The sequence below is a fragment of the Microtus ochrogaster genome, chromosome 24, assembly GCF_000317375.1.
Source record: "Microtus ochrogaster isolate Prairie Vole_2 chromosome 24, MicOch1.0, whole genome shotgun sequence".
Classification (NCBI taxonomy): Eukaryota; Metazoa; Chordata; class Mammalia; order Rodentia; family Cricetidae; genus Microtus; species Microtus ochrogaster.
Window position 1 is genome coordinate 18,246,473 of NC_022024.1, and position 14,070 is coordinate 18,260,542.

The 14,070-nt window shown below is 36.4% G+C and overlaps 1 protein-coding gene across 1 annotated transcript in view; it reads left to right on the forward strand.

Annotated features, from left to right (window-relative positions):
• Positions 1-14,070, forward strand: part of Ptprq (protein tyrosine phosphatase, receptor type Q) — a 175,172-nt gene that overhangs the window by 151,148 nt on the left and 9,954 nt on the right. Inside the window, exons 36-39 of the mRNA XM_005358093.3 lie at positions 827-853; positions 1,518-1,599; positions 5,143-5,233; positions 9,368-9,444. Coding sequence (XP_005358150.1) covers positions 827-853; positions 1,518-1,599; positions 5,143-5,233; positions 9,368-9,444 — 277 coding nt within the window. The remainder of the gene's footprint in view (positions 1-826; positions 854-1,517; positions 1,600-5,142; positions 5,234-9,367; positions 9,445-14,070) is intronic.

Below are 14,070 nucleotides of genomic sequence, written 5' to 3' on the forward strand. Positions count from 1 at the left end.
TCCTTTTTGATTCAAGTTTTCTCCATTAGACATACATCTTTGGAATCCTTTTCATTATAGTTAATCATCATGTCTTGTTCTTCAATCTCATTATTTCATTTCATGCCTTTGTAACTTTAAAAATACATATTTAAAATTTTTCTTCAAGTTTATTGTAAAATAATTTGTAATGTCATCCGAATTGTAAAACTTTGAAAAAGCTCCCTTCTGCATTTTGTTTGTGTATATATTTGTGCCTTTTGTGCTTTTTTTGCAGTGCAAATTTGTTGTGCATGATATTTTTTAACAGGGAGCATATCTCTAAGTGTGTGTTGCATTATCTATTTTTTTTCTGTTAAAATATTTCGTGTTTCAGAGTTTAACTTTGTCAGTAACATATCACAAAAATGTACATAAAGTTGTTGAAATGGCTGAAATGTGATTGTTATGACGTATATTAACCAAAACTCGGTCATGAAACAAGATTTGAGCAATATAATATCATTCTGAACAACTTCTGTTTCCCATATTTGCCACTCTTTCTAAATAAAGAATATGTTCCCTGAATCTGTATTAACTCTTTCTCCTATGAAATATATTAAAAGTTGGCCTGCATTTAATGCTCTGTCTCAAACGATAATGCTACCTTTATAACTTGGAAGAGAAACTAAAATAGTTTCAGTTAATATAATTTTTGAAAATGAAATCAATACTTGCATGTTTGTTGAAGCCATAATGTACTTATACGTTATTGATTTACGATAATTTTCTGATTTTAATCTAGAACTCTTTCAGAATGAGCCATCCACTCCCACTCACAATGCATCTAACATGATCTCTGTTGCAGGTTACTTAGTTATAGAAAATCCATCAAGTAAGTCTGTGAACTCTTTCCCCTTCCTTCTGAATACCAGCTTTAGATTCACTGACTTGATGAGTCTTAATGTGTGGCTCTCTTTCTGAATGCTCGTTGGAAAAACCTTTAAGCTGGATATAAATCATAAAAGCATGACTAATTGCATGGTAACTGGAGAAATGCTTTCTCTCTCTCTGGGGTGAAGCCTGCATGTCTGTATTTTAACTTGGGAAGTAATATGGGGGATATTTAAACCGCTTTGGGCTTAAAAGCCATATCATTATGAGAATGAGGTCACTGCAATATTTTATATCTTCTAAAACCTTGTAATGTGTAAAATTCTTCTGTATGACAAAGAGTTATTATGTGCATTTAAGAGTCCATGATAACTTTATGCCCTTACATTTATGTGAAAACCTTTGTTCATGAAAATGCTAACTCTTTCCTTTGAAGTCACTGAGACATTGAAAGAATTTTGCGTGATGAACCCAAAAAAAGTGAGTTTAAAGAGGACGAGCTCCTTTCGTAAACAGGACAGGGCGACTTTGAAGGACTGTGTGACAGGGGCTTTACAGTGTCCTTTTTGCTTAGATGTTAGCAGGGCAAGCAGTGCCCAAGCTTTCCCTTAAGCTAAAGCGCACAAGCTAACATGGTTCCGTTCAATACCTTTTTTTCCTTGGAGGCCAATAAGCAAGAAATCCTTCCTGCAGCACGTCGAGGAACTCTGCACAAACAGCAACCTAAAGTTTCAGGAGGAATTTTCGGTATGTTGCCAGCAGTTGTCACAACATTGCAAGACCTCCGGTAGTTTCCCGTGTCACATTTCATGTCCATTTTAAGCATGCCAGGCCATGAAGGACTCTGGCCTTGATAATCAATACCCAATTACCAGGTTGATTGTTTAGATAGTAATGTTACCCTGGGTGGCCTTTGGTGCAACCTCCTCGGAGGATTCACCTACTGTGTTCGGAGAAGGTGATCTTCTTTGGGCCTCCCTGCAATGGCAGACTGGCCCAGCTCCCTGTTCTTTCATCCTGCAGGAGCTGGAAACGCAGAGGGATGAATTCCTTGGTTTATATTTGTGTGTGAGCTTTAGATCGTGCTGTAAATGTAGGTCGACACTGAAATATTTGTGTTAGACTTAGGCACCTAATGATTACACGTTGTGTTTTATGATAAGGACATTGAACAATGAGTATAACTTAAAGTGCATTTGTGGTGTAAAATGATCAGGGAACAGAGCCGGACATTTGTAGACACTGCAGATACTATGACTTCTAGAACTACCACAATACAGATAAGTAATACCCACGTCTAATATGGTCTATTTCTAAGTTATTATTAATTAAATGCTCCATCTTACATGGAGAGTAGTAAAACTAAGACCTCATTGCTGAACTTTTTCTAAAGTTGAAAATAATTTTACTTTTTAAAACAATTTTATCATGTTTCTTTGATAGAGTATTTTTATTAATTAGCCGAGTATCATGTATCAATAAAATTGAAATTGTTTAGACGCATAAAGGTTAGAGCTGTAAACAATCTATTTTAAGATTCAAAAGTACCTTATCTAGTTGATCTGATTATTTTACATTGTGAAAGCAAAGTAGATTTTATATTGGACCCAAAAGTCTACTTCTACCTTTTTATTCATGAATTTCGTAGTGTGTGAACTTCTGAAACAAAAAGGCAGACAATTGGCTTAAATAATTCAGGATTATAAAATTTCAGTTTCTCAGGGAGGAATAACAAGAATGTGAGAAGATGAATGGAGTTCCCTGCCGCTTGTTGGTTATGCTTCTTAAGTAATACTGGGCTGGGCTTAGCAAGACCACAGGAGCCAGGAAGTTCCCTTAGCATTTACACAGAAAGAAATTTTAATTTTTCAGGAGCAAAAGTGTAATTTTACTAGAAGAGGAGCAAGCATAAATAAATTATTCATGACTAAGTAGATCAACAGTTTTATTAACAAATACATTTTCATGTATTCAGAAAAATTCTAGCTTTGGGGGGGGCATGTTACTCTTTTGTAAAATCAAACAAACAAAAAAACCCAAATCATTCTTATCCTAATGCTTTATTAAGTCTTTTTAAAAAAATCAAAGTTATTATATCATAATAAACATATATATTGGATGCACAAATTTTTCTAGTCTTTGATCACATGTTTTATTTTCTTATCTTTTACTTATTTATTAGGTTTTGTTGTATGACACACAATACGCCTTTACAGTTTAGCCTTTTACAAGCTGAATGAATTTACACAAATTGCCTAATCTCTCTGCCCCCTTCCTCAATGTCTTCATCCATAAAAGAATAATATCTAACTCACTGAACTGAGAATACTAAAGTTACTATGTACAGAATGTGTAGAAAATGCTTGGCACAAATATCATGGATGATAATCTCTTTGATTTTTGGTTTTGAGCCTTTAAAGGTTGACCCATCTTGCCAGCCGTAGGTTGATCATTTCTACCACACATAAACTCAGATTAGAGCGAGACATGTAGCAATGAGAGACATGTTCTCGTTCAAACAGGACGAATGGATTGTGATTGAAATGTGCATAAAGATGTGGGAATTAACGTTAAATGCTGGTTTAAGTGAATACACATGGTGATGTCTCAAACAAACAGTAGCATGAGCCGAATCCCAATGAGAAGGTAAAGAGGGAACTACTCCGGAAAGGGAGAATAAATACAAAAGCAGGAGGAGGGTCAAGTAGTCTGTTCATCTTGTTCCCAGGGAGAGGACATCAATCAGCAGCAGAAAGACCCGCTTAGGGAAGACCACTGAGGGTCTATGGCCTAATAAGACCCCACCCCCCACCCCAGAATCAAGATGTTATTCAAACTACCATCCTGGTGACTGAATGTGGGTTACCAAAGCCACAGTCACTTAAAACTATAAATGGAAACTTGTAATTGGATTAATTCCAAACTGTATCATTTTCAAGTCAATTCCCAGCATCTTTCCTTCCCCTTCCCCTTTCAATTCTTCTAACACATTGACACAGGGAAGCTATTTTGGGTCTTCTAATTTTGTTCATTTCTTTAATAAGCCTTGTTGCTTATACCCTAACTTGCCGATGATATATATATGTATATGAAAAGAACTCTTCAGTATCTGTTTTATTTTTAGTAGATGGGAGAAAGGAGAAGTGTATAAATTATTTAAAGAAATAATTTATAATTACATTAAAATGGAAAACATAGTCTATTATCTTTACAGAAGATGCAATAATGTCATGAATGGCAATCATTGGCCCAGCCAAACAATCAATACATTTTCTTCCACCAGCTTCCTTAAAGATGCATTAGAAAGAGCAAGACAGACAGCTGCAGCATTTTTCTTTCCAACATCAACAGTCGATCTTCCCACCTCTTCAGCTGTGTCAGATCATTCTAAATCACACCTTTGCATTCCACTATCAATTTAACAAGGCCCACGGAGTGCGGTATTGACCTCTGACATCTTCTCAAAATGACCAGGGTTGTGCCAATTAATAGGCATGAAATCACACTGTCTGGGGAGAAAAAACAAAAAATAAATCATTCAACTCCCTTCTTCCCTCTAAAGAGGCATTAACATATTAAATAACAGTTGTGTGCGCCTGATGAAGCCATGGGTAGCATGTGGCACCTTAGTCCTCTCCAGAGGTCAATGAAATTATCTCAAGGGAAAGCCATAATCTGGCCAATCAAAATCATTCAGAATAGTAATGGGGACATTTAGGGAAAAATCATTGCTATTCATTTGACCTTGTTCCCATATCTATGATGGAAATTTTCAATTAAATATAATAAGAAAGTGTGGCCTGGGAGAATAGTTCTACAATAGATAAATTGCAAGTAAATAAATAAAAACCAAAAACATTTACAACTGGGATGATAGTTCAGGAGGCCAACCCTGAAAGCATAAAGACATAAATTGGATACCTAGAACTTATACAAAAGCTGCCTATAGTGGTAGGCCTTTGTAAGACCAGCCCTGGGGACATGGGCACAGATAGTCACCTGAGGTTAGTTGACCAGACAGCATAACCTACTTGCTAAGCCCCAGGCCAATAAATGATGCTTTGTTTTGGTTTTTAAAAAAGAAGTAAAATTAAATTGGCCTGTGGCACTGAAGAATAATACTCAAGGTTGTTTCTTATCCACCAACATGTAGATGTACATACACGTGTGAATGAACATGAACTCACACACTAAACAAATGAAGTGTTTAGAATAAGGAATTGTATTTTACTAAGCAGAACTTCATATTTACCAAATTTAAACTTTGCAATGACTTTTCCCCCCCCACAGGAATTACCAAAATTTCTTCAAGATCTTTCTTCAACAGATGCCGACCTCCCTTGGAATCGAGCAAAAAATCGCTTTCCAAACATAAAACCATGTATGTTCCATTTCCATCTGTGTGCTAACTGTGAAGTGTTTTTAAATGCCCACCATCTCAACTTTTTGCATTTGTTGAAGGCTTCCTTCCACATTAATTGAACTGCAATAATACACTTCATTAATGGTAGCTTTCAAGTTGTATCACATTTGCTTTGTTCCTAATTACTGAAGTTAATTTACATGGCTTTTCAGTTTGCTCACACAAGGTTCATTTATGCAGGTGCAAGAAACTGTAGATTGACCTGCTTCTTAGCTTTGTAATTTAACTCTTTTAACATGGTCCTACTGAGCATGTCTCAAAGGGAAGGGAAATTCACACTTAGCTTTGTGTATTAGATTTCCTTAAGAGTATAGTAGTCTTATGGAACATTAACATGCCTTACAAAATAGTAGTTGATGACCAGAGTCCATGTTCCCACCACCACCACTGGAATTGTTCCTGCAGAGAGGCAGAAGTGGACCTTGCTGTAGAACAACTCCATTTTTCGATTCAGGGGATATAAAGTGTTATTGTTTTAAGAATTATTGATGATTTGATATCCCTATGTTGCTAACATGTCTGTTATTATAGTCTTTAAATACATGTCCCTGCTTAAGAGCCAAGGCATTTTCTATTAAGAAACTGAGGCTTTTGATGCCCTGAAACTTTGTTCCACTGTATACCAGGAAGCAGGACAGGAGACACAGCCCTGTAATATCAAGTAGATGGGAGCCTTTAGCATGGAGACTGAAAGTTCAAGAACAGCTCTCTCTACCTAAGGAATTCAAGATCCACCCGAGCAACACAATGAGACCCTGCCTAGATCTTTAAAAGGGTTTTGCAAAGAGCTGGGAATTTAGTTCATTGATAAAAGGCTTCCCAATGGGCACACGCTTAGTGTTGCGATAAACAAGTAAACAAATAAATAAACATATTGAGGCAATCCCTATGGCCCTTTCAGACAGGGATGTGTTAATTTAGAGCAGACCATAATCCCATAAAGAATTTAAAAGGAAGAAGCAGCACACAGCATGATTCTAGAGCATAAATTATTCACGACGGCAGCCAAATTCAGAGGATTGTGATATCAGAGGTTATAATCCATAAAACCTGCGGAGTCTAGGAAGCAGAACAGAGTGAAAAAGAAACAGCATTGTCCCCTGGAGAGTCCTTCTGTAACAAAATGACATCAGAAAAAAATTACTTCAGCGGTAAGGTGACCAATCTGTGATGTGTGAAGTTGACTGATAGTCTCTACCTGTCTCAAATCAGAACTTTTTCGACCTGCTTTTTATTCTAACTTTAAGAAAATTAACTTGAATTGGATACAACTTAAGTTTAAGTTGGAACGCCCATGTTGTGGGATGTATTTGCACTAAGTTTCTTCTATACTGCTTGCAACATGCTTATTTAAGCGGCATTCATTGTAAATAAGTATTATACTCTTCTCTGATCAAAAAGAAACTACCATGAATTCATTAGTATTTAGTTCTAGTTACACTATAAAGTTGGGGGTAATTTATAATATACCAACACATATAAAGTACCTCAAATAAGTCTAAGTAATTTTAAAATGATTAAAGTATAAAAATTTTGAGTTCTTTGGTGGTTTGTTGCAACATTTCCTTTTTTTTTTTGCAATAAAGGTCTTGGTTAATAATAGTTTCCTTTTCAACTGAAAGAAAGCTCACATTGTCAGCTTATTAGTTTTATGCTGAGAAGGGAACAAAAGTGGTTAATGGGAATCAATGATCGGACTAGAAATTATCAAAAGGAGCAAGGAGAATGAATGTCTGAAACCTCCATACTGAAGTTAAGGCAAAAAAATAATGAGACTCGCTGAGACCCAGTTCTGTTTTGTTGCTGCCTGTCTTTGACTTCCAACCTGCTATTTGTCTGTCTGTTCCTTGTAAAGCTCATAGGAGAATTTGGTAAAATAGTCACGTAAATCACTTTGCCGGTACAGGGACACAGAAGCCATTCAGCAGGCGTTATCCCTCATGGTTAGTAACTAACAGATCATTTCCTTTTAAATGCTGATAACTTTCTGAATGGATAAGACTGTGATCCATGCCATAGTACTGAATTCTGAAGGTGGCAAGACCCCCTCCCTAGTTAAGACTAGAAGTCCATCTTTAATGTCATAGCTGTGTCTGCAGGAAAGGCAATATTTTTTTCACACACAAACCCACACAGAAAGAGAGGCATAAACACTAGGAGAACAGCCAAGATTTTGTGACTGTGTGTTGCCATTATGCTTGAACAGGACCCATAAAACTGGGAAAGTGACTCTTTCGTCATAGCGAATGAATAAATTTCAATAGACTGAAGTTTTGCTTAAGCCAGCTTTGCATAGTGCTGTATTTCCCCTGAGTAATGTCAGAAAGATTTCAAATATCACAGAGGCTTTTGAAGGATATTAGCTTACAGGGCTTTAGGATACTAGAATTAGCAGCAAATGCTTGCAGAAGTGATTTCCAAATCTGGGTCTGACAGGACACAATGACCTTAATATCCCAACTCCATGAGAAAAAGTTTAGTGTGTTGTTGACTCGGCTTGTTATAAACAGGCATACTGAGTGAATAGCAATCTGACAGCTTCCTCTCCTGAACTAAAAGACTAGCTACAATGTCATTAGGCAGATCTTTAAAGTCTCAATAACGGACACGTAAAGAATTTGTAAACATTTATTTAAACACTAGGAATCTCTAAGTTTCAATGCATTGATCATAATTTCCCACAAAATAATTAAAGCATCTTAAATAATTAATATTGGTATATTAATTGAAGATTAATAACTTGGAGAACCTGAGAACAGTACTGAATACTTCTTATAAACTTTCACATTTTTCAAGAGTTATAATATAATAAATATTATATTATTATATTAAATATTATTATTAAATATTATAACTGCATGGTGCAGTTGAGAAGAGTACGAAGAAGAGAAGCTAAGTGGTTCACTTAGGATTGTGTAAGAATTCACAGTCAGGCCTCTTCTTATGTAGCTTCCATGAAGACAGTGAGCCTTTCTTTTCTTTTCCCTATGCTGACAACCCAGATCTCTGCAAAGGCTAACCATATCCAGGAACCACTTAGGCACACAACCCAGTCAAACCTCTGAATTATTCAGTCAAAGGTCTTTTGTGATTCCTGTGCTTAGTTATCAGAAGACACTACAGTTATAAAATAAACTTGGTAGAAATTCCCAAGAACTTTTTTGGCACTACTTCTTGAAAAAAAATTACTGACCACAGAATATCTACTTGATGATGGTGTTCTTAAAAATAGTCTCAAGAAGAATAATTAGAAATTTTATATTAAAGAAAGAATAGGCAATGGAAAAGGATAAATGGCTTAAAACTAGACCTAAATATATGGATAATCTAGTAGATGATAAAAGTAATATTTTAAATCAAGGAAAAAGAGTGGAATATTTTTAAATGGAACTATTATGTTTCAGGTAACAATAAATAGTAAAAGGGAAACCTACATCTCACTTTTTTAAAAAAAAATTAAGTTTCAGAAGAGTCTATGGGTGAACTTGTGAAAAATAAGAATATTCATATAATGAACGTCCTAAGAAATGTTCAGCTAATCCTCAGAGTGTGTACTGTGTGCCTGATAAAATTATGAGATAATTAGACAGTATCTTCAAGATATGAAAGGTGGGCCTGTGAACTGGGGATTCTTACTTCTGGCAGTATGCTTTACAAATGCAATTTTACAGCACTGTGATTAGCTCTATTATGTTTTCCAGCACTTTGAATAGAAAGTGGTATCAGTTCAATCCATAATTAAACAGGGTATGCTATATTAAAAATGCTGTATTTCTTCTTAAGAACACAAGCTAGCTATACTTAAGTTTGTGTTGAAAGATTAAGTAAATGAAAACAGTCTTCAGAATAGAGTGTATGGCACAACATTTATAGCTAGTTTTGTAATGATATGTGTAAAAATTCTAGAAATATGTGCAAGATCTGATTAATTGGTATTTTGCGGAGTAGAAATATGGGACATGAGGGAATGTTTTTAAATGTTATACTCATATATGGATTGGGATTATTAGATCATGAACTTTTATATTACTTTCGTAGTACAGAGGTCTTAGCAATTTGGAAATCCTATTATGATTTCTTTTTTTTTCTCAGATAATAATAACAGAGTGAAGCTGATAGCTGATGTCAGCATTCCAGGATCAGATTACATCAATGCCAGCTATGTTTCTGTAAGTTACTAATTTCACAGATAGCATATTTTGATAGAGCATAAATACTATAATTTTCAAATACTTAAAGCAACAAATTCACTCCAACACTATGGAATAGAAAATGCCATTTCTCCTAATAACAACTTGATGCACGCATATTTCAGAGATGGGAATATGTCGACTTTTAATTCATTATTGATTTTACCGGTTTGTGCAGATAGAACAATTCTTCTCACTATCCCTGACCTTTGCACCATTTCACAGGCTTTGTTAATATATTCTCTGAACACAAGGTCAACTGATCTCTCCGTCAATGGAGTATCAGTCAAAGTGACCGTCATGTTCATACAATGTAAAATCTTGTTACATGCCTTTCCCTGTGAGATATGGAGTCCATCAAAGGGATTATGTTGATGTAAAATGTATACTCCATCTGGCCACTCAGCACACATCAATGAGTCAACATGGAGAGAATTGTGATGTACTCAGTGTAGTCTTGGACGTATCAGAGATAATCAAACTTACTGAGTCAAACAGAAAACTGAAGCAAGCCAATTGGTTCTCTATCCCTCTTTTTCTCTTTGTTTCTTTGTTCTGCCAATATTCTTCACCATCCCAATACTTAGAAACCTCTATTCATCCAGAACCACTGCTTGGCTGACACATTCTTACAACTTTATAGTGGGAAGAGCCCCTTTGGTCATTTAATGTGACAATCATCTTGGAATGTTTTCTAAACATCCTTGAGAATTAATTGTTACTGTTTCCAGGCATCAATTCATTAATTTTCTCCCAACATGGATGGCTTTATCTCTATTATGCATTTTGTTCCTACTGGCTTCAGCTGGAATGGGGAGATTAATCATTGTCATCTTACGACACTCAAAGATTTCTGCTGCTGTGCACATTCTCCAGTTTTACATTATTTTCTTATTCTTAGGTATTTTCCTACTCACTGACTTGCCACTTCCTTCCATTTATTTCAATTGATTTGAGGTCCTTCTATGATTCCTCATCCTTTTCCTTACGTCAAACATATCTGGATTGTATTCATTGTTTCCATGCTTCTGTGAAGTGCTGTTTGTGTAGACTTTATTATTATTCCTTACTAGTCAATATTACTCTGAAATTACAATCTTTTATTGGCTCTTATTGTCAATGGCGTAAATAATGAAGTGAAAATTCCTTCACATATCCTATTAGGGATGGTCTAAAGAAGATAAAGATTTCATCCAATTTTGATGCTTGATCTGTAGGTCTCTATTGAGTTGACCATACGAATTTACTATTGTAAGGTTTTATTCATCCACCAAATGACTGAGTCCTTGGGGTATATCATTCTTCTCTAAATATACAGGAGTTTTATACTTACTAATTTTAATCATAGGCTAGGTCCTAGAGCCCGTTGAAGTCCCACTTTATGCAATAATGCCTAGATATCTAGATTTTAAATAGATTCATTGTCCTATTGTTCAAATTTCTTGCAATGTTATAGAATGTGGCAAAGTTAAGTCATTGTACTATTTTCAATGTCCGATAAGTAGATTCAAATCAATACCTAATTTCTGCAATGTTGTTTAGGCTCACAGAGACTAAAGCAGCAAGCACAGGGAATGCAGGGGTCTGCTCCTGGTCCTCTGCATATATCTTAAGACTGTTAGTTTGATGTTTTCGTGGAACTCCTAGAAGTAGGAGCAGGTGTGCCTCTGACTCTTTTGCCTGCTCCTGGGACTCTTCCTACTATTGGGCTGCATTGTTCAGTCTTGATATGAGGACTTTTGCCTTATATTATTGTATCTTTTTTTCTGTTTTGTTCTTGTCTCTTAGAGGCAAGCTCTTTTTTGAGTGGATCTGTGAGAGAAGGGGAGGTCGCAGGAGGAAGCTGGAGGAGTGGAGGGAGGGGAAACTGTGGTTGGAATGCTCTGTATGAGTGAAGAATCTATTTTCGATTTAAAAAAAAAGGAAAGCAGTGCATTCTAGTTAGCACGACAAGCAAACAGATGAGACAGCAAAGTAATGTTTATGAACCTCTAAGTGTTCTCTCTAAATGTTAAAGTTGTCAGCAGGCAATAAGGCAATATTGAAAGGGACGAGGTAGTTTAAACAGGATTGGGCTGATGGCTCAGTAGTTAAGAGCACCTGTGGCGCTTTGAGAAGACTCAGGTTCTATTCCAGCACCCACAGGGTGACTCATAATGATCTGACAATTCTCCTTTGGCTCGGAGGGCGCCAGCTGTGCACATGGTGCACATATATGCATTCAGACAAAACACTTACATACATAAGCACATACTTAAAAACAGATACTTCAAGCAGTAAACTAGGAAGCCTGAAGAACATATATTCTGTTACAATCAAGTGATGTTAAAATGTATGAAATCTTTTTTTAAAAAAAAATTGCTGTGACTTACATGGTAAGCAGGAATAGGAGAAGGAACTCCATGTGGAAGTATGTTTGCATAGCACTGTGAGCAGTGTACTACATTGCTAATACTCATCAGGAAAGCATCCCTTACTGTAGATACCCAAAACAAAAGGTAAACATAGAGCGACGATACCATAGTGTTCCTTACTTCTCTATCTCCTACTGAATAAAGAAGTTTTCTTCTTTATCTCAGAAAACACATGTGACCCTTCAGTTCCCCCCCAATTTACCAGTTTTGTTATGTGACACCTTCTTTTTGTTTTTGTTTTTGTTTTTTTGTTTTTGTTTTTGTTTTTTTGTTTTGTTTTGTTTTTCCCTTGGAGACAGGGTCTCTCTGTGTAGCCCTGGCTGTCCTGGAACTCACTCTGTAGACCAGGTTGGTCTTGAACTCAGAAATTCTGCTGCCTCTGCCTGGGTGTTGCCTGAGTGCTGGGATTAAAGATATGTAACATTATTATCACCCAGCTGACAGTTTCAATGGAAAGTTGATGAAGTATCCCCAAAAGCAAAAGACAGAGGCTGGAGTGGCATTGGGGTTCTTATTTCTTTGAATCTGGGAGCAAAGGGAAGAGGACTAAAAGGAAGTATTAAAGTAGTTTGTCTGTGTGACGAAAAGCAGGCTCCAGGAAAGGGAAATACAAGAGGGGAGCATTCAGGAGTTACTGAAATCAAGACCTACCACTAGGCTTGTGTGACAGTACGTACCTAAGTTCTTCTGTCCTGGACCAGACTGGGGAATTGTGTTTCTTTAGCCAGCACTTAGTGAGAGGCTGTAACATTTTGATAAAGGATGTACCATGAAAAAGAAGATGAGAGTTTGTAGCCTCAGCGGTAGCTAGTTGTACATCTAGAACAGTTCAGTGGAACCAACAGTGGAAATGAGATTTTATGGACAAGAGAAAGACTCTGTCGCCAAGCATGTACACTAGAAATTCTCCGTCAACAGCTTTTAACCCTGTGTGCCTTTCTGTGAATTATTAACAATTACCTGAGAGTTAGCCAGGCTGGGAGTTACTAAGATGACTAATTAAATAATTATGTATTGGAAATTGATAGAGAAAAATACTACTTTGTTGGCAATAGTTAAATTATTTTTTAACGTATTCTACCATGTCTGGGACATAGCACTAAGTAAGCAAATGGGTTCACTAAGAGAGACACTTTTAATGATTCAAACTTGGGTGCGCCTACTTTTTCTGCCCTTTTGTGTCTGTGACCCTAGATACTCTAAGTTTCTAACTCTATGAATGAGGAACAAAAACACCTTCCCTAAAGGCTGCAGCAGGCTTAAAGAGGCCAATGTGTGCAAGCAGCTAATCACACTTGTGTCACCTTAGAAGCACCCAATGAATGCATGTTACTTTTATTGTAATGGGTGTTTAGCTAGAGTAGATTTTATACTTCTTGGCTAGTAACCCAGAGGCAAATCTTAGAAACTAACTTAAGGACGGCTGTAAAAACTGTCATGTAGGCTCAGTGATGATGATGAGACTTGAAATGTGCCATGAAACTCACACTTTTTTTTTCTAACTATTATAGAGCTTTAAAACCAGTTAAACTGCATATTTCAATTCAGGGAAAGCTTTCTAGCTGGTAGGTCTCTTCTCGGAGGAAGTGAATTTTATATGCTGATACTCACTACTAGAGGCTAAGTAGTAAAAAAGAAGTGGCATGCTTCCCCAACTCTAATAAAACATGAAGGAAGTGTCTCCAGCATTTCCTCCTGTGCGACATTTCACTGTTCCTTAGCCTTCCTTTAAAAGCAAGTTGCCTTACCCAGAGAAAAACTTCAATTGTCCTCTCTATATGAAAAGCAAGGTGAAGTGGGGCTGTATATATGTGTAATAAGGAAGAATTAAAAACAAGATTTATACATTTAAAACTCACTCTGGCAACGGGAGAACTGATTAGAACATGAGTCATTTGAATACAAAACTTTCGTGGATCGGCATAGGATTTGCCTTCTATAGCACATTTCTTTTTTTTAAAAAAAATTAATTACATTTACTCTTTGGTCAAAGAAGAAGAGGGAGAAAAGAAGAGGAGAATGAGAAGAAAAAGGAGAAGAAGAAGAAGAAGAAAAAGAAGAAGAGGAGGAGGAGGAGGAGAAAAAGAAGAAGAAGAAGAAGAAGAAGAAGAGGAGGAGGAGGAGGAGGAGGAGGAGGAGGAGGAAGAGGAGAAAAAGAAGAAGAAGAAGAAGAAGAAGAAGAAGAAGAAGA